Here is a 26,356-nt window from a genome sequence, read left to right on the forward strand (position 1 = left end):
CATAATGTACAGACTAGAGAGTATAAACTGAGACGAAGAGCAAGGAGACAAATCAATACATATATGATGTGAAGGGAAGAAAAGTTCACACAGAAGAAAATAGAAAGTCATTTATAGCTGAGAGACTGAGACCTAAGAACAGAGTATCAAGGGTCCTTTTACATTGCCGAATCACGACATCGGAAGACTCTCAAACCTCTCCACTCTGATTTTCTTACGGTGATTTGTCCAATTCGGAGGAACCCTGATATAGTGTTGAGAGAGAGAGAAGGAACGATGATGACTTCCCATTACCAATTATTATCATCACCTCAAGACATTAGCGTTGTCAGTGAAACAAGCTTGAAGTTCATGAGACACCTCAACTGTTTCAAAACCCTAACATCAACAATTTTCCGTGACTCTTTTTTTTCTCAATCTTTTCCCTTCTTGTCGCTTTTCCATTCTCGATCCATCATCAATGTTGCCGCCAAGATTCCTCCATTTGTTTGCTGCATTGATTCTCCTCTTGGAGGTGGAGATCCTCCCTGTTGTCACCGATGTTGATGAGGGATAGTCCCGCTAGTGGGCAATAATTGTTATTCGGCTTACAGAAGAGGGATGGAGGTTAATATTGGGTTTTAAAAAAAAAATCTGTGTGAGACATATCATATGTGTACGAATTTTGATGGAATATTAACGGTAGATTTAGTTAATTGTTAGAAAACTTAAGGATACTCTAAGACTATATAAACAATAAGAGTACAATTTATCAATTAACTAAACAGTAGGAATAATTTAAGAAATTTGCCTTATATTTCAAATCGTAACTGTTCCATTCACAATTGTTAACTTTTATGGGAACTAGGAAAGAGGTGACAAAGGCTATTCTAAGATTTTTTGTTTTTTTGATTAATCAAGATGAGGGGATACATAAGGCAGGGGTAGCACTTCCCCAAATACCAGAACAAGAAATAGACCTTACAAAGCTAAGAATAGAGGGAAAAGATACAACGTTGGAAAGTGCAGCCTTAGTAAGCCAATCAGCTACACGATTACCTTCCCAATAGATATGACAGTAAACCACCTCGCCATCAATCCTCTCGATCAAAGACCTGCAACCTTCGATGATCAATCTCAACCTCCAAAGTGGATCCACGCAATTCTTCAAACTGTCGATAATTAGTTTAGAGTCTCCTTCGTGATGCTTTTGTTATTGAAGTTAAGGGCAAAAATGTGACTTTTCAAACAGCCCAAGCTTCAACAAGATTGATAATCGCACTTCCAACTTCATATTCTTTGAAATCCAAGATGGTGACTTCTAGCCACACATGCTATTGAGCACCGACTGTTGATGCAAGAAGAATCAAAATTAATTTTGATCTCATCCATCTTTGGACCATCTGACCGGAATACTTCCCTTCCGGATCACTGCTGGCTGAAAAAGCATATAAAAACACATGATTTCATCTTCATTTTTCTGAGATGCCTAACATGATAACCATGATGAATCTCTGATCGGTTTGGTTCGGTTTACTAAAACCGATTGACTCAAATCGGGGTGAATCGGACCAGTTTGGTCGGTTTTTAGTTTTATTCACTTTTGTTAGTTTGTTGCTTGGGCTGCAGGTTGCTTTAAAGTGACTTGCAAGGCAAGTTTCCTGATTATTAGCTTATATAAAAAAAGGAAAAATGTGTGAAAGCACTTTTTGACTTTACTTTTAATCTATATATTATCAATTGACAGCCTTTTCAACCTATTCCTTGCTCTAAGCCTTCTTTTCCGCCCCTATTCTCCCTGCATCACATTCATCGATTGATTGGTGTGGAAGCTTGTTCAATCTTAAGGGAAGAAGGATCAGAGCTTGACCGTCTTAAAAAAATATATATAGTAAGTTTTCTTCCACCTTTGTTGCATTTATTCAGTAGCAGCATCGATAGAAGGATGAGAAAAGGATTGAATTGATTTGGTATCTTTTTGGTTTCCTTCAGTTTAAAGTTTGCATAGTAGAAGATTAAAATAGGAAATAGTATAAATTATGATTAGTAGAGGATTGTGTTTATTCTTGATTTGGTATCTTTTTGGTTTCCTTCGGTTTAAAGTTTGCCTAGTAGAAGATAAAAGTAGGAAATACCGAAATAGTATGAATTATGATTAGGGAGAAAACTGCCTAGTATAAAATTAATATATCAGTTACTCTTCTTCATTTAGAATTAGTTCATACATCCAGATCTCACTAATATTGGATAATGCTAATGATATTTTGGAAGAGTTCAACGATGGTTGCATTTATTAATATTAGTTGCACATTAAATTAAATTTAGATCTCAATTCTGGGTGTTTGGCCTAGAGGCGTTCTGTTTTACAAGTGAGCCCTGATTCATAAGTAATTCATTTCATCCATTTTTTCAAAAAATATAAAATAAAAAAATCGGAATGCAAGTTAATTGAGCGTTTAAGGTAATATAGCTTAATATTATAATAACAACAGTGTGATATCTCAGATAAATAGTCAGCTTTTTTCAAATTTCAATGTGCCATATCACCAAGGCGATTCAGGATTGTTGAAACAATTCAAGAAACAGAAATTTGACCTTTCAATAAATCCTTCATTTCTCGATTTTTGCAGGTTTCATTTAATTGCTGATGTGACATGGTGTATTCAACCAATCATGTTTTTTGCTTTTCTACAAATATTTTTAATTTCCTTGAAACCCACCCAAATATAATAATGTGATGGGGCATTTGTGAGAGCCAACCTGCATATTTGAAATAAGGAAAAGGCTTATAGTTCTTGTATGACTGCTTGATTGATAATGCCATCTTGATCTCATTTGATATCTTTTGATGCTGCTATGTCTCATCTTCTTGTAGATGATTATCTAAGAATGGTTATACAATATTTACAGGAGCATTGAGGACCTGAGGACCTGACTTTTCAAGGAACAACACATGGCCAAGCATCATCCCGATTTGATTATGTGCAGAAAGCAGCCGGGAATTGCCATCGGGCGACTGTGCGAGAAATGCGACGGGAAGTGTGTGATTTGCGATTCACTAGTGCGCCCTTGCACGCTTGCCCGTGTCTGTGATGAATGTAACTATGGATCATTTCAAGGTCGATGCGTAGTCTGTGGAGGTGTGGGAATATCAGATGCATACTACTGCAAAGAGTGTACTCAGCAGGAGAAAGATAGGGATGGTTGTCCAAAGATTGTCAATTTGGGGAGTGCCAGAACAGATCTCTTTTATGAACGCAAGAAATATGGCTTTAAGAAAAGATGATTTATATTTGGGGTCCATCGGAATCGAAATGGTACATTCCCATAACTTGTTTGATTCAGCAGGAATGAGATTTCATTTCCAAGGAAAGAGTAAGGAATAACCATTCTCTCAAATAGGAAAATGCCATTCCTATAAAAATGATAATGGAATTCTGATTCCACCCAACCAAATAATTGGAATCAGAATCGGAATAACATATTCCGATTCTGATTCCAGACCTCTATTCCCACAAACCAAATGGGGCCTTAATCTTTCTGTTCTCCCTACATTAGTTTTCTTCCTCTATACAGAACGGTGAAAGGCTTTTGGTAGTTAAAGAACTTTGTAGGCATTAGAACCGAAATTTCCTTTGGTGGGTCTATATAATTTTAACTTAATGGGTCTATGCACTTTAACTTGAATCATATAAAAAATGCTCAAAGAATTTCAGTAATTTGATAGAGAGATACTGCATGGTACTTAAAATTTTGGATGTTTAAAGAAGCAATCTAGCTGTTTCAGAATATATTTAAATTGGATCTATTAACCATTACAACCGTTCTATGCGCTTGTGGTCACGTGGGTGTCTTGGAGTTGGAAGACATGTTCACGAAGACCAGCATGAATGTGATCTACAATTCTACAACTAATAATATTTCAATAACAAATATTAACTGAGCACTTTAATGCTCTGAATCTGGATTTCCTCCACAAACCCATCTCATAGTAAATTGCAACCATGCATTGGGAACACTTCCTCGCGAATAAAAACATACAAGTATGAAAGGTATTCCTGATGCACCACTGCAACTTACTATGACATGTGTGTGAGGACTGTTCTGTGAGGAGGAAATCCGAATTTTAATGCCCTGTGTTAGTTATGACACGAGTATAGATGTTACATGTGCCAGAATCCATGTGTCTCGTGTCATAACTAACACAAGGCATTAGAGTTCAGACTTCCTCCTCACAGAACGGTCCTCACACCCATGCCATAGTAAGTTGCAGCCACATGTCAGGAATATTTTCTGTACTTGTATGTTTTCATTCATGGGGAGATGTTCTCAATACATGGCTGCAACTTACTATGAGGTGATTTCAGTTGTGAGAGTCCAAAAAGCTTCCTAGAAATTTTGGTTTCAACTGCAACTTACTGTGAGAGTCCAGATTTCTCCCATCACAAAACTTTTTAGAAAATTTGATTTTCAGCTGCTTACTACTTTTAACCATAAAGGATGGCTTTCTAGACAGAATAACAAATAAGTACACCATGATTGAGGGCTGTGGAAGGCTGGGATCTCCCCAATAATCATAGAGCCAATGGTTTCTGGTTCTTTACAGTCCTAGTGAAGCTTTGCTGGTTGTTTTCACATTATTAACCCATTTAGTGACATTCATGTCTTTTGGCTCATGTTTTAACCATTTGGAAACAATGTTTTCACATTATTAACTCATTTAGAGTCAAGTTCTTAACCCATTAATAACCTCTAATTCGTTTTTTCTCCCTTGTCATCATGTGGAATCTGCTTCATACAAAACTGAGAAAGACAGCTCCTCATGTGGGCAACCCCTTGCCTAAATAAGGATAGTTCGTCTTTTCAGGAAAAGACAGTTGTTTAGGCTTAGGTTGGGAAGAGTGCAAATACAATACACTGACATCTCTTAAACTTGCATTGGCTGTTCAACACCTATAGAACCCCCTCCCCCCATCACACACTTTCATTCTTCATTTGTAGCAATATGTACCTATCAAGTCAACATAGGTGAGGTGACCAATTCACATGTGCCATCATTATTTTTTAAATAACAATTAAAATTGACCAACTAATCTATTTTATTAATCAAGGATCAATGTATCAGTATCGCAGTGTGCAGGGGGGGGGGGGGTTGGATCATATTCACACTTTGTCTATCTTTTCTTCAAAAAAGGAATGCAACAATGGTTGATGATTCCTAATAAAACAGAAGCGATGAAGAAAAAAGGGTAGACAATTGAGCTGTTGATGTTTAGTACCATTATTGTTTATAGCTGAAACATTTTGGATTGATCATTATAAGTTGGCATATAACTGTTATTTGAGGCCGTTTATAGTTGAAACAGACATTAAAAATGCATGTGCCAGAGGCTGTTTGAAGAAATGTCAAATTGACGTTTCAGGTTGAAACAGCAATGGCACCAAACATAACCTAAGAAAATCCAATTTCAGAAATGAACTGAAATAAAATTAACAAGCGAAATTATTTAAAACATCCCCTAACTTAATGTCTAAAACTGAATAATGGTGTGAGTCGTGTAACTTGTGAGTGTAATTTGAGCATATCAATGGACATGTGCAGTAGGACCCATTAAACAATCTAGTTGAATATTCAGATTAGTTACCAAAAAAGTTTAATATTTACATTTGAGCATATCAATGGACAGCCAAATAAATGTAGTTCATTGCTTCCTTATTGTTATAATATAATATATGAGTCTGATATGAATAAATCGACAAAAATAGATAAAATGGTATCAGTTGTAGTGTTGCATGCATAGACATGGGAGTCAGAATCCAATGCATGTCCAAGACTCTGATTTGGCAAGATGAGAAAACATGGACTTGTGGACATGTCTATCAGTCTATGGAAAAGTATAAAGGTTATTAATATTCTATGAATTCTAAAATCATAATCCTATAAAAAATTACTGACTTTTGATAAAAAATGGATTATCTTGTAATTAGCTGTTCATTTATGTCAAATAAGGTAAAAGATAAAAACGAAATGTTATATTAAACCATCAAGAATTTGTGTTGGACTTGGATGCATGTCCAACCAGTGTTTTCAACTCGTCGTTGACCTGGCCGGTTGAACCATTCAAACTATCTCCCAATCAAGATTTCAGATCTGATTTTTAATAAAACCTGGTGAACGATCAAAAACCATCCAACTCAGATGGTTGGACCATTGACCTGTTTAACCTAGTCCGCTGTCCAATTGAGGTGGCTTTTTTTTTTTTTTTTTTTTTAATTTTAGGTAACTTTTCGAGACCCATGTCCCAAAGTGCCACATTTTCGTCAAACCCCCCTTTTTGGCCTCAATGCAATTTTTAATAATACATATATTACATGTAAAACATAATTATATATTATTTATTGATAAAATACACGCTTACACACATGCAACACTGATTAAAAGCAGATAAGATGCCAACAAATGAGTTACAGTTATTTTTGTAATTCGGAAATACAGACCATAAGAAAATATGGCATAAGAGCATGGTTTAAAGTATCAATACGATACGCCCCGTATCAGAAGTATCGTATTGTATCTTTTAAAAAAGATATGCTCCGAAACGCCTGTTTCCAGGTGTTTCGGACCCCAACTTTTTTTAATAATAAAAAACACGTTTTAAGCTTTCCAAAAAACCAAACTTTGAAAAAAAAAAACTAAAAAAAAGGTGTTTCAACTGTTTCTAAGTACCGATACGATACGGCCGAAATGTGTATCCTATCGCTACTTTGAACCTGTATACAATTTACAAAAGTTGCTGCAAGGGATCTCTTGGAGGTATAAAAGCCGGGGTAAGTATTAGGTATTTGCCACCCAAGTGAGGGGGAGGTTTTAGATAATTTCCCGATTAATGGGGTAGGTGCATATTGGAATTTGACAAAATGTTGGATTCAACAAACCCTGAAAACTACCTCAATGGCATGGAAATCACAACCACAGCATTAAGAAATGCATATCATGGGTTCTTCCAATAGAAATAAGTTATTATTTTCATTAATGTAAGCATATTAATAAAATACTTTTTTCATGTAGATTCTTTTCTTGTGAGAAGAAAGCAATTGTCAATTTTTACCAATGTTGACAGACTGCCTAATCATGTATTCATATCACAGGTGAATTTCGAGCAGGGTGAACAACTACGATTTCAAGATTCAATACCAAATCCAGAGTAAAAAATTATGATACCAAATCTAGTATTTGATTGTGTAGAAGTTCATATGTAAGGATGATTATCTCAAGGAATAATCTGCAACTAATATAAACATGCATGAACCTCATGGAAGCATTTACTACTTGAATAAACCTTACAAAGATGACAGTAATAAGTTTTTCCAAATAAAAAAAGAAAAAGAAAAAGTAATAATCGTTAAATAAATACAAGAGGTATAACATTTCTAGAGGACTGGCCTAATTTACAAGCCAGGTTATGACACATTTACAGTTGGAGAGATGTTACCATAACCCAGTTCATCTTTAGATCAGTCCACAAGGCAACTATATTGGGCATATTTGAAGAGGTCAATCAGTAGCTTAAATGCAAATTGGCTGTAATATGGAAATACACCATGCAACAGAGCCCTAATGCCAAGAGCTCTGGCCATCAGATTTCTTCACCAGAGGAAAAATACCATTATAGCCATTGTCTCTGTATAGCATGGTTTTCTAGGTCCTTGAGGTACAAGGTCAATGGCGAAAAGTCCTTACAATCTGCTCAATCCGTCTCCGGCAAAGTGGACAGTTGGTCAGGTGTGAAAAGCATGATGTACAGCAACACATATGACCACACCTAAAAGTTTTAGATCTTGTGAATGCTTTGCAAGTATTAGCTACTAAAAGCACAAAATCAGTAAGGCAATATATAACAATTTAGGATTATAGACTAAAAAACAAAATAGAATCATTCCCTTTTATATGCTAGTCCGAAATGCATTTTGGAATGATTAACTGATATTCAATTCCTATCAGAAAATCTAATTGCTAATAATCAGATTTAAGGTTATAGCCAACACTAGCCAGCTGAGGTATCCAGTAATTACCAGCATGGTAAGGCTAGACAATAGCTGATCATTACTGCCATAAATTATCCCATATATCCCTTCCATCCATGATATTAAGGACTCTCAACAAAAGCAGAGCTTTGCAACTTCTTGTTGTGGTGTCATGTCCTTCCAGAAATGTCCTCTCTAGAGAACCTTTTGGGTATGAAAGGGTTTCAAGGGAAAACAATGAAATCCAATCATGAAACTGGCACTATCAGGACATTCATATTCTTTAAATAAAATAGTTTATTAGGGTGCTTACGGAACAAAAACAGCATTATACTCCTGCTCCAGACATATCACACACTTGTCTGATCCATTTTCAGCCTTTCCATTAGAACCTGCATATTAATTCCAATATTCCAAAATTATACAAGAACAAATGCAATTAATGAAGTTAGACATTCTGCAACATGCCTTCACTATCCTGCCCTGATCTTTGTGCAGCAGCAGCAAGAACCCTGAAACAACAAGAAGTCATTGTATTTTCCTCTTTAGAATTGAAAGATTGAAGCACATTAAACATTCATAGTGACAAGGAGTGTCAGCTGGAGGAATCCAGAAAATGGTTTGGCATAATCAAGAAGAAAATATTTTAGGGCAACTTCTGATTGACTCTAGTTTCAATTTCCTTTTTCCTCCTTTTCTGATAGTAAGAATTGGTTAAAAATCACGGAAAAGGAACAATAGAAAATTATGAAGAAGGCAAGTGATAAAAAAAATACTTAAGAAAGAGGGAAAAGGGAGAATTAACAAAAACACAATTGCTACGGCATCATCTGTATGAAAAAAAATACAATCAAGAACCCACACTCTCATCAACCCTGAGAGAAACCAAACAAATAGACCTATCAAACTCCCTGACAACTACAACCAACAAAAAAGAGAGATGCTCTGAGGGAGTACAATCCTGTTTCAAACTAGTTTAACCATCTGGATAAATCTGATTTTTTAACACACCAATCATAAACATCTTCAGCCAGTTCAATTCAATGTTTTAAAGTGCGGAGGCATCCCACTACCTGGAGGTGTGAGGTGTAGTTCAGAATGTAAGAGGCGTAAGCCTCCTTAAGAGGAGGGGGATGAGGAGGAAGAAAAAGGAGGATCTCATCTTTTTTTTTTTGTTTTTAATGAAAGATGTCTTGTATTAGGAAGAATGAAGATGCTAGGGGGAGGGGGGGCCTTCTTGAAACTTTTTTTCCTCTTCTCTTCTCTTCTCTTTCCTTCTCTTCCCTTCCCTTTTCTTTTCTTTCTTTTATTTTTCTTCTCTTTTCTTTCTTTCTTTTTCTTTCCCTTCCCTTCCCTTTTTTATTTTTTGTCTTTTTGTATGAAGCGTGCATGAGGCACATGAAGCATACACCTCTAGCACATCTCATGCAAAAGGCAATATGAAGCATATGCCTCAGAGGCATCAATACCTCTGGCATATGCCTTAGGGCGTTTTGGGGGCACCTCCAGGCATATGCCTCCCAGCCTTTTTAAAACACTGGTTTCAATTATGGACTGGACTGATTCCTATAGAGGATCTGTAACTACCTCATTTTGGAATCAATCCATGACATAGTATCTTAATAATCTTGCTTCCTAAAAACTAAACTGGTATTACTGTACGAGGGCCATATGGAGAGGTACAAAATTTCGGAAACTTCTGGAAGCTGGTATAACATGAAAAGTGAACAAATCGTTGCCTGATAGTTTGGCTAGGTGAGGTGTATGTAGAGTGAATTTTATTGGGGATCAACCCTCAGGAACAGCTTTTTTCAAAATTAACTGTGACATCTTTTCTACTCTGATGTTCATCTTTCAAACACAAATCATATATTTGATTTCACAAGGAACAAGCAGACACTACTACCAAATTTGAGACCAAACGCAAATACCTTGTCAAATTCAAATCAACAAACATTGAAATTGTTGAAATCATAGAGTTCAAGAAATTGGAGCTGAGAAGAGGGAAGACTAAGAGTGGAGAACTGAAGGAATAGATGGGGTTTGGTGTTCAAGAAATTTACAAGGATATATATCATGCATTCTCATATTGAGGGGTGGAGCCAATATCAGCTTTTCAAGATAAGATCATTGGGTTCAATGTTTTAAAATGCAGAGGCATGACATGAAGCGCTCCACTACTCAAAAGGAGTGGAAGAATAAACCTACTCAAAAGGAGGAGGAAGAAGAAGAAGAAAAAAAAGAAGGAAGAGGATAAAGAGTTCTTGTTCTTCTTCCTTCTTTTTGATGAAAGATATCTTGCATTAAGAAAAATGAAGGATGTATAACGCTAACTGAAAGGGGCTGTTGAAGTGGAGGTGAGCAAGCAAGCTAGAGTGGAGACAGGACACCCTAGCACAAGAAACCAAATTGGACTGCATTAGAAAGGTGTTGGGGGGTCCAGACCCAGACTTCCATTCCTTTCCCTTTATTTTCTTTTCTCTGTAAAAGGCATACCAGAGGTGTTTACCTCATGCAAAAGGTGTTTGAGGTGTATGCCTCAAAGGCATCAACACCTCCAGCATATGCCTCAGGGCATTTTGAGTGCACCTCACATGGAGGCGATGTTTCACATGCTTTTAGAAACACAGTTTGGGTTGGCAGTTTTATGGAAGTTGCTTTGCTTGTGAGAGATTTCAGGTTCTATGTTCGAAGAAAAGGTTGATTAATTAGATTATTTCTTTTTGGTGGCTGGGTTGTTCAAATGATGGTGAATTTGGAAAGTCGACCTGTTGGCTAGCTTGCTGGTTTTGCAAGTAATTGGTTTTGAAATGTTCTAGTTTATGGGTTTGCTTTTCCAAAAGCTTCATGGTTTTGTTTGAGCATTCTCTAAGCATTCTTTCATTGTGTTTGCATCCTTTTTGTTAGTAAAATTTATTTCTATTTTAATATCAAAGAAGATCATGGAGATCAAGGGCAAAATCACCCATATCATTAAGAAAGTTGCTTTATTTAAATACCCAAGCTTTCCATTAGATTGTATTCAGCTTATAATCAACCATTTAAATCTCAAAGAAAAAGAAACTTTACCTTCTCTGCAAATCCCAACGCCGTCTTCTTTCTATGATATATTGGATGGCATGCTTAGCAATCAAATAAACACCAAAAATTGTGAAACCCATGGAGGAATACTTGTACCACCTGGAGGAAATATCCATTCAATTCAAGTAAATACAATAGAGAAAAAACTAAGAGAATGTTTGCACCATAAGTATGTCAGTAAACAAACCTTGCCTGTTTCCCAAGATTTGCAATGAGCTGATCAATACTTTTGGGAGACACATAAAATGGCCCTTTGGGGGGTCGCTGAATTCGAATTGTTCCAATGTCATCTTTGACAGCCTAAGTAGAAAATACAAGGTACATTAAAAAAAATGGAAATTTCAATTGTTATCTAATATGATTAAAGAAATTCAATGGGACCTAATGATCAAACTGTAGAGGATTGTGGACCATTTTTCATACTATTTTCCTACTTAATTACTTATATCTGATGGTTAGGATTCATCAAATGAAAGGAACTTATGTTCATGTTGACAAAACATAGCTGGTTTAAAATTTGGACACCCGAATTAATGACCAAGTGTACCATGTGTTGTTAAATAACTATGATAAGGAACATGAAATTAGACTACCAGTCAAATATAGCAAACCTATTTGATGAGTCCCCTTCAAGATGTGGCTGGTTGATTGAATGCCCCTGCTTGATGAGTAAGTGCAGAATGCAACAAGGTATTGGTTGGCTCAATGAAGAGGTAGAGCTCAGTTTTTTATCATATATTTTTATGTTGTAATTAGCAGTTGCAATCTCATACAGCACCAGTAAGAAGTAATCTATTACAAGTTAGGGCCTAGAAGAACTAGGGGCAGGCCAAAAAGGACAATGGTTGAAGTAGTGAGAAATGATCTAAGGGCCCACAATTTAACAATGGATATGGCACCAAATAAGATGGAATAGTAGAACAGGATTTATGTAGCTGACTCTGTATGGTTTGGACAAGACTTAGATGATGATGATGATGGGTTGCAGTGAGAATACTAGACATTTTAATGTGCACATTCCATATTCACTGCCCAGTTTATGGAGGTGTTGAGTTGTAGCCAATGTCTATTTTGGTTTATTTAGTAAAATCTCTTCCATCAGGGTCTACCATTTCCTTTTATCAATAATTTTTTTTTTTTTACTTTTCCTTACTATTTAAAAAATAAAAAACAATATGATATCACATAGTACAAACCTTCTCCCTTTGACATAGACTAGAAGGACAAAGCACACTATAAAGACTGACCAAGACACTCAGCAATGGGAGACAATACAAAGTTGACCCAATAACCCCATATCCCCATGGAGGGGATACAATTAATCCCTCTCTAACCATAAAGACTGATCAAGAAACTAAGTGACAGGTAACAATACAAAGTTGACCTGGTACCCCCTCCCCCCACACAGAATAAAATAAACCTCTCTCTAACCAAACTCTCCTATTTGCAGATGATGTCATTCTGTTCCTAGAAGCAGATTTGGAGAACATCAGAAGTATGAAAAGAGTGCTTCAATGCTTTGAATTAGTCTCCGGGTTGACGGTTAATTACTCAAAGATTTGACACACAAAGTGGCTACTCTCAGACTCTAACCAACATTTTCATGCTTGTCAGCTCAAGATTTTTTCATTGCATCAACAATGGCCCCTATTGTCCAGCCCTTTCTTCAGAGTTTAGGACATCTTACCTACCGACCAATAGAATATCATCAAAGATGCTCAGGAAATTCTAATCAAATCGTTTTATCCCAGAAGATCTCCTAAGTGGGCAAGAAAATGATGAGGTGATGTATGAGCTTAGAAGAAAAATCATATGCACTAGGTAAAACTTTGGTGCTTATGAGAAAATTGTCCCTAGGCTGCTTTTGGTAAGAATGCAAATAAAAATATGTTTACTGCTGTTAGAGAATAAAAACTTACTCAGGGGCTTCACCTAACAGCTTAAGCTTTTAGGTTGAATGGTTCCTTAACATGGTATTAGAGGAGCCTGTTGATCAAGTGGTCTAGTGTTTGAGCCTTGTTGCCCCCATTATAATTAATTAAATTTCAGCACAAGTTATGGGTGAGCCTGTTCTTGATCACACTTCAAGCTCGATAGTCTTTTGCGGGAGGGGGCCTGTTAGAGAATAAAAACTTATTCAGGGAACTCACCTAACAGCTTAAGCTTTTAAGTTGAATGGCTCCTTGACAAGTGCAAATACAAATATGAATGGTTAACGAAAACAAATGCAAAATTGGTTTATTTTTGCATTGATAAATTTTGTTTTTAGCCAAACGGTATTGGTTGTGATGGGTACAAACATGAATTCCAAGACTGGAATCCACTTTTTACATTGACCAACTTTGAGTGCATTGGATGAAAACTCTGCTCCCGTTTTGAATGCAAACATGTCTTGGAATTCATAATTTCTGTCATTTTCAGTACACAAATGTATTCTTACCAAATGCCTGCAAAACTGAACCGGAGTACAAATTAACTTTGGCTCAGTTTGGAAGGTGCACAAACACAAAGATGTAGAGTGCAAAACCTTGTATTTTGTATTATTTTTTTATGTATTTGCACCATACATATTTGTATTTGTACTCTTCCCAAACTGAGCATTTGGTTCAGCATTTGCACTGTTACCAAATGTAGCCTTTTAAGTCAACCACATTGGTAACTAAGGTTCCTTACTCCTATGAATTGGTTCTTACAGGCCTCAAGCACCAAATTCCAACATGGGTACATGTATGTTTATGCCTTCATGTTTTTGTAATATAAGGGGAGTCCCAAGATATTTTAGGATACCTCACCCACAACCGTGAAGGAGGTACCAGTAGGAAGAACCCTTTCAATTCGCTTGACCCCAAGCATCTGCATAAACATAATGACCATCAGATCTAAATCCAATTGCCTAATTTCTACAAGAAATAAATTACCAAATACAACAAACCTTGAGGCCTTGGAGATAGTCCAGTGTTCCACGTACAAGAGACCGCCCTGACTCCTCAAAGACTTCACTTGCGACAGTTAACACCAAGCCTGTAGCACCTCGAGCCCCCACAACATATACATGACCAGTCCCATCATCCTGATAAAATGTTAATAATAGGAAAACATACAAAAAAGGCACATCTCCTGAAAGGGTCTATTTTACAAACAGGGAAATACATTTATTGATAAGATTGCAGCATCAAGTATTTGCTCTTGTTCAGGGTGCCTGCTCATAAGGAAACTATGATTTATCATTTAGTTTGTCATTAAATATTATATGCTACTAAAGAAGTCAATGCTTCATAAGGTCAAAAGACCCTTCCCAACCAATGAGCTCTATTTTTCCCAGTGTTCTGAAAAGCACTAGTGGTGTATGCTTGGAGGCATACCTCCAGGTGGCACGACAATAAAACATCCATAGACACACTATAGAGGCATGGACATATGCCTATAGGTGCATATAAAAGTTAAAATCTCTTAAAAGGCATATGCCTCTGGTGTATACTTTGAAGTTAATATTTTATGTTAAAATATTATAAATCAAAAGGAGGGCCACTTTTTTTATCTTGCTTTCCATCAAAATAAAGGAGGAACCCCTCAAAACAACAAATCCCTTTTTCATTTTTGCAAAAAGAAAATGAGGGGTTCTTAGGGATTCCTATTTGCCTTTGAGCAAGAAGAAGAATTAAATAAGGTGACCCTATCTGAATGGTGTTGTATGTTGTCTATCTACCAATGTGACTCAGGAATGAATTTAGCACTCAAATATTGACAATTTGACATAAAAAAAAAAGATTATTACCCAATGTTGATCCCTGCTATCTGGGTTCTTGGGAGGGATAGACCTTTTTTTTTAGTGCACAAAGTGGCAGCCCTCAGACTCGAGATTTTACCATTACACCATGTAATGCCCCCTGGCAATTTGACATTAAGCTTTATCAATGGTACCATTCATAATTATCGGTTTTATATATGAATGTAATATTACTATAATTTTTCTGTTTTTTCCTTTTTTCGAAAATTCCTCTGTATTTTATTATTTTATTTTGATTACTTAGTAATTAGAAAATATATGTTTGGGAGACTTACATCACTTGCTTTTTAGTTTATGCCTCATGCCTTAGAATAGTAGAACACACCACGTCATGCCTCCACATTTTTTCCTTTTCTTTTTTTCTTATCAAGTAAAAAAACAATCATTATAGAAGAATTTGAAAAGATGGAAATCGCTTCATATGTACAAATAGTAGTGAAAGCACCATATATTTATTGTGCTTAGTCAAGGAAGAATTCAGATACAATCTTTTCTACAGACCACTGACCAAGTGACCACAAAAGAAAATGAGGAAAAAGAAGCAAATACCAGATACCAAGGAACCTCTTTACTCATAGACAGCATCAAAACTGAATCTTGTATCCATGAGCCAGCATCATTGTGCTTCAAAAAGTGTTGTTCTGCCTGGAGGAGATAAAGACAAAAATAAAAATTGAATCAGATAGAATCAGATGAATAAGTACAATTTGACTTGGATTAACTTGGAATTATATAATCTAAGCGCATACAGTTTCCTCCACTATTACACCTCTCAACCCATTCTTGCAATTGATTGGTGTGTCAGAGCCAACCCGTCCAAAAATGGTAACAACCATAGGTACTAATTTACATGCAGTATCCAGGAGCTGTGCTGTAAATTGCAGAGATAGAAACCAATATTTGTTAAATGCTTAATATTTAAGATAATAACGATACTGTCAATCAAAACCAATCAAAAAAATAAATAAAATAATGACTGTTGATAAAAAATGTTTCACTTAGTTTTTCAACTTTGCATCAAATCTTTTGAAAAAAAAAAAATCTTGTAAATGCACATGTCTATACATAATAAACAAGAGGTTTTAAAATAAGTAGGACTAAAATAGAATATATGCTAGTAATAGGAATCTAAATTAGGGTACACTTAGGATTGGAGACCAAGAGATAACACAATAAGGCCTTTTCCGGTACCTTGGTTCAATAATAAATAACAAGGGATAGATTGAGAAGAATGTAGCCCATAGAATAACAGCAGGATGGGCAAAACAGAGAGTGCATTCAGAGTCTTATGATAGGCAAATATCATTTAGATTTTTTATAAAATAGTTGTAAGGCCAGCTATGCTGCTGTATGGAGCGAAGTGTTGGGCAGTCAAGAAACATGTCCAAAAAATGAATGTTGCAGAAATTCGCATGATGAGTTGGATGAGTGGAAAAACTAAAAAGGATAGGACAAAAAATGAAGTCATTCAAGGGAACCTAGAGTAGCTCCATTAGGTGATAAAAATGAGATAAAGTAGACAAATAGTTTGGTCACGTGCATAAAAGACCATTGGCAGCACTAGAAAGAAAAAGTGGAAGGGGCTAGAAGTGTAGACCAAAAGGGACACAGGTCAAAGTAATAAGAAATGGTTTAAGCGCTTATAATTTAATAATGAATATGATATTAAACAGAAGGAATGGCAAAACAGGATTCACGTAGATGACTCCATATAGTTGGGATAAGGTTTGGATTATGATGAAATAAGACAAATAGAACCGCCCTAAAGGGAAAAACCAAAGCAGCCGACGACCTCGAACTGGAGCGGCCTGCAGAGCAAGGCGAGGAACGAACTTCGCCCACAGAAGAAACAGTCGCAATCCCGACTTCGGCTACGGACCCAGCTCGCACACTCTAGATCGGTGCTTCCGTCGAGGAACCCCTACGGACCGAACTGGTGAGTTTTTTACTTCAAAATTTAGATATTTTTGCATGGTCCGCGGCCAATATGCCCGGTATTGACCCTGGCCTTATAACTCACAAACTTAACACTGACCCTATAGTCAGACCCGTTAGACAGAAGAAACGCAACTTAGCCCCAGAACGCTGGAAGGCGGTCGACGAGGAGGTCGAGAAGCTCCTCGCAGCAGACTTCATAAGGGAAGTCCATTACCCGAGCTGGGTGGCCAACCCTGTGCTGGTAAAAAAGGCGAACGACAAGTGGCGCATGTGCATCAACTACACCGACCTGAACCGAGCTTGCCCGAAAGATTGCTTCCCCCTCCCCAGAATTGACCGCCTAGTGGACGCGACCTCGGGACATGAGTTGCTAAGCTTCTTGGACGCCTACTCAGGCTACAACCAAATCCGGATGGACCAGTCCGATGAGGAAAAAACCAGCTTCATAACCGAGTTCGGCCTGTACTGTTACAAGGTCATGCCCTTCGGATTAAAAAATGCCGGGGCGACCTTCCAAAACTTGTAAATAGGCTGTTTTGACCCCTGATTGGCACAAAGATAGAGTATTATGTAGACGACATGGTCGTCAAGACACAGTTTTCACAAGAATTAATACAAGACTTAGATTCTGTCTTCCAAATCCTGCGTCAGTTTAGCATGAAATTGAACCCCAACAAATGTGTCTTTGGCGTCACCTCGGGCAAATTCCTAGGCTACATTGTCAATCGGCGCGGTATTGAGGCCAACCCGGACAAGATAAAAGCCATCCTAGATATGAGACCACCTTGGAAAGTAAAAGAAGTTCAGAGGCTAAACGGCCGCATAGCCGCTTCATGTCCAAGTCAACAGACCGCTGCCTACCTTTCTTCAAAGCAATCAAAGGCAAAGGGTTCGAGTGGACCCAAGACTGCCAGCTCGCGTTTGACGAGCTAAAAGGTTACCTCGCCAGTGTGCCAACCTTAGCCCGGCCCGAGGAGGGCGAGGTCTTAGAACTGTACCTCTCGACAAGCGACGAGGTGATCAGTTCAGTACTAATAAAGGAAACAGACCGGGTCCAGCGACCCATATACTATGTTAGTAAAATTTTGCAGGGAGCAGAGACAAGGTACCCGCAGATAGAAAAGCTAGCATATGCACTGGTGATAGCAGCTCGGAAACTCCGCCCGTACTTCTAGGCTCACATCGTCATCGTCCTGACCGACAAACCTCTGAGACAAGTTTTACTCAAACCCAAGGTTTCCGGTCGACTGACGAAATGGGCCATCGAACTCAGCGAGTACGACCTCCAGTACAAGCCAAGAACCGCTATTAAGGCTCAAGCCTTGGCAGATTTTATCGCAGAATGCACGTTTAGCCTCGAAGCCCTTGAGCCGATCGAGCCCGAGATCCCCAGTTCGGGCGAGCTCGGAGCTCCCAAGCCAATCGAGTCCGAACCCCGTGAAGTAACGGCCAGTGTAGCATCTCTCCTGGTTAGACCAAGCGCGAACTGGGATGAGGAGCCCTGGATCCTTCACGTAGATGGCTCCTCGAACCAGCAAGGCAGCGGGGCTGGAATAGTGCTACGCGGCCCGAGCGGAACAAAGTTGGAATACACACTACGCTTTGAGTTCACGGCACCCAACAACGAGGCGGAGTACGAGGCACTGATAGCCGGGCTGAGCCTCACGCACAAGGTTGGAGCAAAGCACGTAGTTATCTGCAGTGATTCCCAGGTCGTGGTCAACCAAGTTACAGGCGAATACGAAGCACGCGAGCTCACAATGATTGCATACTTGGCAAAGGTAAAGGAGGCTCTGCTCAACTTCCAGTCACACTTCATCAAGCAAATCCCAAGGTCAGAGAACACTGAGGCCGACGCCCTGTCCCGACTAGCCAGCACGAGCCACAACGCCATGAGAACCGTGTACGTAGAGGACTTACCTCGGCCCAGCATTCTCGGTGGGGCAGAAGAGGTCGCTCCCGTCTCTGAAGCAGAGCCGAGCTGGATCGACCCACTCGCGAGCTTCCTGCTAAACGGATCCCTCCCCGCGGACCGCAACGCAGCCAAGAGGGTGCAGCACTAGGCAGCCAAATACGTCATGATAGACGAACGGTTGTACCGACAATCCTACACGCTCCCCTACCTGCGATGCTTGCGCCTAGCCGAAGCCGAGCTGGTACTCCGCGACACTCATGAAGGCTTGTGCGGCGGACACCTGGGGGGCAGAGCCCTCGCCCAAAAAGCACTTTGACAAGGATACTACTAGCCAACAATGAAGACAGAGGCCATCGAGCTCGTCAGGAAATGCGACAAGTGTCAGAAGCATGCCAATATCCACCATCAGCCTGCTGCCGACCTCAAATACCTCACCAGTCTATGGCCCTTCGCCCAATGGGGCATCGACCTTCTGGGGCCATTCCTACCAGCGACAGGCGGGAGAAAATTCCTAGTGGTGGCAATAGATTACTTCACAAAGTGGATAGAAGCTGAACCTCTGGCAACAGTTACAGCCCGAAACATACAGAACTTCTTTTGGAAAAACATAGTATGTCGCTTCGGGCTACCTCGGGTACTGATCTCCGACAACGGCAAACAGTTCGAGGATATCAAGTTCCAAGAATGGTGCCAAAGTATGGGAATTAGTCAGAACTTCACGTCGGTCGCACACCCGCAAGCAAATGGCCAAACAGAAGTAATGAACAGAGCCATCCTCCGCGGACTGAAAGCACGACTAGACCGAGCTAAAGGGTTGTGGGCAGACGAGCTACCAAGTGTTCTATGGGCTCACCGAACCACGGAAAAAACCGCCACAGGAGAGACCCCCTTTAACCTCACCTACGGCACCGAGGCGGTAATCCCGGCGGAAATCGAAGTACCTACGCTGCGACTAGAAGCATACGATGAGCAGACAAACGAAGGCGAGTTACGCACCAACCTCGACCTACTGGACGAGGTAAGAGACCTCGCGCACATCCGAACTGCGGCCTACCAGCAAAAGGTAGCTCGGTACTATAACGCCAGAGTAAAGAAGAGGAACTTCCGCGTTGGCGACCTGGTTCTCCGTAGGGTCATGGTGCCCGAACCCGGCGTAGGGAAACTTGGACCAAATTGGGAAGGACCCTACAGAGTAAAGAAAGCACTCGGGGGGGGGGGGCATACGAGCTCGAAACCCTAGAGGGAAAACAAGTACCCCGAGCATGGAACATTGTCAACCTAAGGTGATACTACCTATAGACCGCCAAGCGAAATGGGTAAAATCACCACCAAAGCCTACGGGCTAGGATGCCAAGCTAACGAAGGAATCTCGGCACAAGCAAGCAAAGAAAATAGCCCGCACGAGTACGGTTAACTCAGGCAGAAAACAAACCGAACGAATAGTCAGTTCGGCAAATACATGAAGTTCGGCAAATATGCTCAATTCGGGAGAGAATGCTCAGTTCGGCAAATATGCTCAGCACTTAAACAAATCCTTCCATTCCAAAAGGTAGAGCAGTACAAAAAAAAAAAAAAACGTGTTTACAAGCCAGGAGCTATTTCATCATCGTCAGAAGGCACTTCGACAAAACCCGAAGGCCCTGCCTCGTCCTCGGAGTCTGGCTCGGCGTCAGCAGCATTAGCCCTTTCCTGAGTTATGCGCGAAGTGGATATGGCGCTAACATCGAGCTCGGGGTACGTATTCCAGATCATCCACTGGCTTAGTTTAAAACCCCTCCTATATGAATCCACCATCAGATCATCAAAACCCGGCGAAGCGATGTACTCTTCGACGGCCTTCTTGGCATCTCCGATACCTTGGGAAAAGATCTGCGTCCTCTCCCTGATGTCCTCCTGAAGATACTCGACCTGATGCTGTAGATCCAGCCTCAAGTCCGCCATGTGCTTCACCACCACTCCCATGGCCTCGGCATCTCTCTGAGACCTCGCCTGCCTGATCTGGGAAAAACGAGCAGCCTCTTCAGCAGCACGAGCGGCTTCCTCGGCCGCACGACGAGCCTCTTCGGCAACTCGCGCCTGCCTCGAGCTCCTCTCCACCTGAGCCGCCAAGGCGTGAATGGAAGAATTCACCTGCCAAAAGAGACTGAATGATCAAAAGAACCAACAAAACAAAAGCCAAAGAGCTAAAAAAGGAGCACTTACCACCATGGCATGGGTAACGGCACGGCAGGCCACTTGATGCAAAGGGAGATCAGTCCATGTCGCGACCTCCTCGGGGAAGATGGCCTCTTTACTCTTTTGAAGAGCATGGGTCGGCGTCAACACGCTCCTAAAATCCCCTAGGGCCCCCGAGCCCGAGGGACCAGCTCGCGTATGAGCAGACCTGGAGTAAGCAGGAGCACCAGAGTATGTAGGAGCCCCTGTGTACGTAGTCTCAGCATAAGGGCCCCCCGCTGGCTCCTGCATCGAAGGGATCATCTCGGGCCCCCTGGGCGGATCTTCTGGCTGGTAGCCCGGCACCTCAGGCTCCGCATCCTGAGGCACCTCGGCGTGAGTTCGCTTGGCAACCCGCTTTCTCCTCTTCATACCTTGAAACAAGTGCCCACCTTGGGTCCCTCGCGAATCCATCACACCTGCGAAAAGAAGTTCGCTATCAGTAAAAGGCAAGAAAGACAGCAAGATAAGAGTCTCTAAGTGAAGGACCTACCCGAGCTCAGGCCGGCCGCAATGAGCTTGGCTTCCGTCAGATACTGTTCACACTTCAGCCCAAGCCGCGCCCATTGCCAGAGGCCCTTCGCCGTCTCCTTGTCAAGTGTAACCCCAGAGTCAGGAGCGGTCATCCCCCACCCGGTCTGAAAAGGCCACCCCAGCACACTTCGCACCCCAAAATAGTCCCGCTTCCATGCTGGGACCTTGTTGGGGAGCTCGTGTAAGAGCTTAAAACCCGGGCGAGGAGACAGGTAGTAAGCCCACCTGCGCCCGGGGAGAGGACCCGCTTGCTTCTTGAGCATCAAGATTGAAGAAAAAATCTCCAAGTCCAACGGAAAGCTCTCGTCACAGAAGAGGGAGATTGTCCCCACCAAGTTCCGAATGGAGTTCGGGTGAAGCTGGCCGACTGTCACGCCGAAGTGGTTCAAGACTTCGACGAAGAGGGGGTGGAAAGGCAATCGCAACCCCGCGGCGAGCTGCTCCCGGAATATTACGATCTCATCAGGACCGTGTTCCCAAGGAAAGCTACCCGAAGGTATGAAATAAGCATACTCCTCGGGCAAGTTATAGTAAGTGATGAGGGATTGGAGCCCCTCGGGCGTCATGGTCGAAGGACCGAACTTGTCTAACATCCGACCCCGGCGAGAGGTGGACGCCAAACTACCCAAACCGCCACGGCCTACAGGCTCGAACTCTTCCTCGAGCTCTACCTCCGGCTCGCTAAGGCTATCGAGGGATGCAACTTGGTTCGTAGAACCTGCATCAGACCCGCTGAAATGACTATCTGAGCCATCTGAGCTAGACATTGGGAGTGACGAGACCCAGGAAAGTACTCACCCGGACGAAAGCTGTAGACCACAGGAGCTCGGACGAACAGAAGACCTTGAGCGCGAACTGAAAAAACTTGGGCGCGAACTGGATGCGAGCTAAAACTCAGACTCGAGCTCGAGAGAAATACAAAAGCGACAACAAACCGGGGTCCCCCCCCCGCTATTTATGCTCACAGTGACCAAAAGGCAACGGCTCAGATCAAAGCCAATCCGACGGCCTACGGCCGCTCTGACCGCACGTCGCCCAAGACCGAGACGTGATTGGCGCACGTCTTTCTGAAACTGACAGCGACGGCGCGCATCTTTTCGAAACCGACGGAACGTCAGCGCACGTCTCAAAAAAAAAACGGCAGTGGCACGTCTTTTTCAAATTTGAAAAAACACCCGCTTTCGCGCCCCCAAGTGGCGTGCCCCTTTTTTTTTGAAATTTCAAAAGCAACGCGCGCGCACCACCACATCTATCAGCATTTAGACAGGCCAACATGCTTCCCGCATAAATGGACACTCGAAGAAACCCAAGAAACCCTGACAGCGCACCTCGCACCAGTAGAACCAAGATTCAAAGTGCAGGACAAATCTACCTGGCACCTTGCGAACTCCCCGCGCCAGGGCAAGACCTTAGCACGAGGAGTGGGGGGCAATTGATGAAGGAAGATTTGGCCCGACCTCGCAAATCACGGCACGTGGCAAAAAAGGCAAGTAGCTCGGCACTCAAGACAGCATACCGAGGGTACAAACGCCAAAGGGAAGGGACCAGCAGGCCCGAACTCCCTACTTAGAGCTCAAACTCCCTAGCAAGAGGCCCGAGCTCCCTACTTAGTGCCCGAGCTCCCTACTTAGTGGTCGAACTCTCTGCAAGGTGCCCGAGCTCCCTACTTAGTGATCGGACTCCCTGCGAGGAGCTCGAACTCTCCCTTTGACCCCGAGTCACACAAAGCAGAGACCCGAACTGGCCCGTCTTATGACAGTTCGGGGCCTCCCCTTATCCGACCTCGAGATTTTGCCTCACGCACCACTCTAGGCACTTCGCTTCCGGAGCATTGAACTGGACGAACCACGCCGTACCTGACACCGAAGGAGTCCGTATCTAGGGGCGATGCACCTGACTGACTTGGGATCTGACGCTTGACGGCCGCATTTCCAACGGCCACCTGCCACTGTCACCTGTCACCTGTCACCACTGCCTCCAGTTACAGAGACAGCTCCGACAAAAGGAGCAGTGACGGTTCTGCCCTAGCAGAGGCGATGACGCCCGAACTGGCAGAAGCACGGAAATACTCATTCCCGACCTGACAGGAGTCTAGGAGTGAGTGCGCGAGGTGGTTATAAAAGGCTCTCCACCCCCAAAGAGGAGGTACGCAAACTTTGCGCTATCTGGTTTATTTTGCCTTTGAAAGATTCTAACTTAAGCTTCGGAGCCTTTACATCGCGCCCTCCCCGGAGCTTCCTCATCTCCTCCGTTTCAGGTTCTCTGTTACTCGGTTCAGATGCAAGATCGTTGAAAGCTAAGACCGGCCGGATTGCGCATCATCACTTACCAATAAAAAAAAAGATCCCAATACCAATCCTAGGTGAAAGAAGTGGAGGGGAGGAGGAACGTGAGGTGGAAGAGAATGTAAATGATGAAAAGAAAACAGAAGAAGACAAGCAGATGATAATAAATGGAAGAGTAAGAAGCACAAGAAAAGGTAAACAGATGTGTGATAGGATGGAGGGTTCCAGGTCAATGGCTGATTGTACAATGTTATTTCTAGACTTGTTTTGATCAGCTTCATGCAGTTTATCGTCTCCATACCTTGATCCCTTCAAGTACGGGGCTCTATCTTGATCTCTATCTTTTCACCCTCATTAATAAAATCTCTTTGATCACTGATGCTGATAAAAAATGACAAGGTAAAGAAGCAGGATAACAAAAATAAACGAAGGGGAAACAGAGACAGAAATGGAAAAGATTAAGGCAAGAAAATCATAAAAGTAAATTCTAACTTCTAAACACCAGATGGGACAACCCCACAACCCTACGATCAACTACCTTACTCTAAGGAGACGAAGAGGGCTACAAGGACTCACATGGTAGAACCATGCCATAATGTTACGGTCTGACACAGCTTAGTCTTGCCTACACTTGGCAGGCTTACGGACACCATCGTCAACTAGCCCCGTGACACCGAAGGCAACCTTGCCTGTCTCAGAACCAAGAAACGCGAGATTCACCTTTAGAAATTAGAGGATATGATTTGGTGGCTGAGACTGTACCTTGCACTGCCAGGAGACCCTGCCGATGCCAAAAGGCCAGAGTTTAGACATAGGATGAAAAACATGGAGCGTAGGGGTGCCTAGGAAGGCAAAAGGCCGATGCTTCTGGAGAATGACACTAACAGCAGAAAGTTGGTCAGGAATGGCAGGTAGTAAACATTGGAGAGGTTGACACACATCAGTCTTCTGAGAGGATAGAAAATGCTGGCCCTAAGCTGCTTTGGAGAGTTCCCTGCTACCTCATTCGTCTAAACAGCCAAGTCTGCTGGACTTCCCCTCAAAATACCCTCTCCCTCTGAACTAAAACCCGTTCTCCTCCTTTCCTACTCCACTAGCACCAGGCACCTGCTGTCCATGGTGCATGACACTGGCTTGGATTTATCTCTCCGAACTCAAGTGGGGCATTTCTGAAAGGCTATTTTCAGCCAATAACGCAGCTATTCCAACTAACATCTCATCCCTCGTGGAAATCCTCCCCTCCCCCACCACAAACCAAATTCAGGAAAATTTGCAACAGTCCGTGCTCAAAATCCAATTTACAAAATTCAATATCAGAATCAGAAGTCAATTCTTTCAGCAAGTACATATAATCTTTTGGTTGAATGAAATACCAAAGTTTTCATAGCCCACGTACCCAAATCTTTTAACTGGCCAACCCGAGTCACCGATTTAAGAGCGTCCGCATCTCTGATGAAAAACAAGAAAATATCGAAATCATTGAAAGAAAAATGCGACTGAATGGAAAGGAGGATGATTCAAAGCAATTCTAAATCCTAATCAAAGAAATGGGGAAGAATGGTCAGAAGCTTCACCTTCCACTTCTTCTCCCCAAGAGGTAAAGAACAGCTGCACTCAAACAGCAGCTCAGTCCCCCCCATGGAAGCATCTTCAAGCGTCGTAAACACGGAATTCAGAAACCTAGAAACCTAGAACCCAAGTTTCGTTCTACAAAATTGGAAGAACAAAGACAATGAAATGAGATTTAAAAGGTTAAATTCCAGAAAAGCTATTCCTTTCTATAGTTCAGCAGTTGTAATTGAACACAGTAAAGACGAAGATCTCACGAAAGAGAACCGAAAGAGGAAATTTTCAAATTTTAGCAGGAAACCAATGGGGATATATATTAAAAGAGAAATGAGATTTAAGTTGGAAGCTGACAGTCGAAAGTGAGAAACATGATTGCAACTCAGAGACACACTGGGAGGAAAAAACTAAAAAAAAAAAAAAAATGGATTTAAAGGATTGAAGATTATATAGAGAAGAATATAAATTCTTTTCTTTTGAAATTAACCGCCAACGAAAAAGGAAGACAGATGGAAGCAAGAGAATCGGATGCCAGGAGTCCATGAGAGGAATTACTCAAAGGAAACACAGACGCGCAAGCTACAGTTTTTAACCTGTTCACCGGGCCGGGCTTTGCCTCTCTAGTGGTGTAATGTGGGCCGTGGCGGTCCGTGCAGGTTGGGGGTGGGGCCCAGCACGAGCTTGGGCCCAAAACCCGTGGGCCTTGGGCCGGCCGGTCTAGCCCGTATTATTTTATTTTCTTTCTTTTTTGTTTCCATTACAAAAATATAAAAATTATAAAAAATAATGAAATTTTGAAGAAAAAATGACAAATTCAATGATCGTAAGTTGTAACAATAATTTGAAAAAAAAAGTCATCTTAAAATGTTATTCCATATCAATTATCAATTCATACAAATATAAATATATATATATATAAAATGATTAAATGAAATTGAAAAAATTATTAGAATAAAATGATGTATCAGGCCGTGCTGAGTTCAAATCAGCCCCCCACAAGATAGTGTCCCACAATACATCCCCACCGTGTAT

At 41.3% G+C, this 26,356-nt stretch overlaps 1 protein-coding gene and 1 pseudogene across 10 annotated transcripts; one reads left to right on the forward strand and one right to left on the reverse strand.

The window, feature by feature from the left end:
* Nucleotides 1-1,696: 1,696 nt before the first annotated feature.
* Nucleotides 1,697-3,310, forward strand: LOC104613028 (PHD finger-like domain-containing protein 5A pseudogene; annotated as a pseudogene). Of its 2 annotated transcripts, none has more exons than XR_016085581.1 (2): nt 1,697-1,870; nt 2,890-3,310. The product of XR_016085581.1 is annotated as a PHD finger-like domain-containing protein 5A pseudogene, transcript variant X1 (transcript). The 2 variants fall into 2 exon arrangements; XR_016085582.1 differs by lacking the exon at nt 1,697-1,870 and adding an exon at nt 1,875-1,949.
* A 3,980-nt stretch (nt 3,311-7,290) lies between these two features.
* LOC104613010 (E3 ubiquitin-protein ligase SP1-like) lies at nt 7,291-25,896 on the reverse strand. Of its 8 annotated transcripts, XR_016085580.1 has the most exons (12): nt 25,333-25,883; nt 25,155-25,207; nt 15,622-15,743; nt 15,422-15,517; nt 14,018-14,155; nt 13,873-13,938; nt 11,273-11,385; nt 11,074-11,184; nt 8,473-8,516; nt 8,318-8,396; nt 8,053-8,208; nt 7,291-7,802 (listed from the first exon to the last, which is right to left on the reverse strand). XR_016085580.1 is itself a non-coding variant. In XM_088903425.1 (11 exons), the coding sequence occupies exons 1-11, from the start codon at nt 25,404-25,406 to the stop codon at nt 7,700-7,702; spliced, it is 999 nt and encodes a 332-aa protein (XP_088759551.1). In that variant the 5' UTR covers nt 25,407-25,882; the 3' UTR covers nt 7,291-7,699. The 8 variants fall into 8 exon arrangements, 7 of the variants coding, with proteins under 7 accessions (XP_088759551.1, XP_088759552.1, XP_019055925.1 ...); XM_088903425.1 differs by lacking the exon at nt 8,053-8,208 and having other exon boundaries at nt 25,333-25,882; XM_088903426.1 differs by lacking the exons at nt 8,053-8,208; nt 25,155-25,207; nt 25,333-25,883 and adding an exon at nt 24,521-25,135.
* Nucleotides 25,897-26,356: the final 460 nt, after the last annotated feature.

The sequence above is a fragment of the Nelumbo nucifera genome, chromosome 4, assembly GCF_055504915.1.
Source record: "Nelumbo nucifera cultivar China Antique chromosome 4, China Antique-T2T, whole genome shotgun sequence".
NCBI classification, from domain to species: domain Eukaryota; kingdom Viridiplantae; phylum Streptophyta; class Magnoliopsida; order Proteales; family Nelumbonaceae; genus Nelumbo; species Nelumbo nucifera.

Bases quoted from the DNA above. Each gene is read 5' to 3' on its own strand.
- LOC104613010 (XM_088903422.1), bottom strand. From the start codon at position 22,240: ATGTCTAGCTCAGATGGCTCAGATAGTCATTTCAGCGGGTCTGATGCA. The intron at 21,359-21,432 runs GTAGGTCCTTCA...TTCTTTTCGCAG, and splicing joins TGCGGCCGGCCTGAGCTCGG to GTGTGATGGATTCGCGAGGG. The intron at 20,856-20,927 runs GTAAGTGCTCCT...CTCTTTTGGCAG, and splicing joins CCGTTACCCATGCCATGGTG to GTGAATTCTTCCATTCACGC.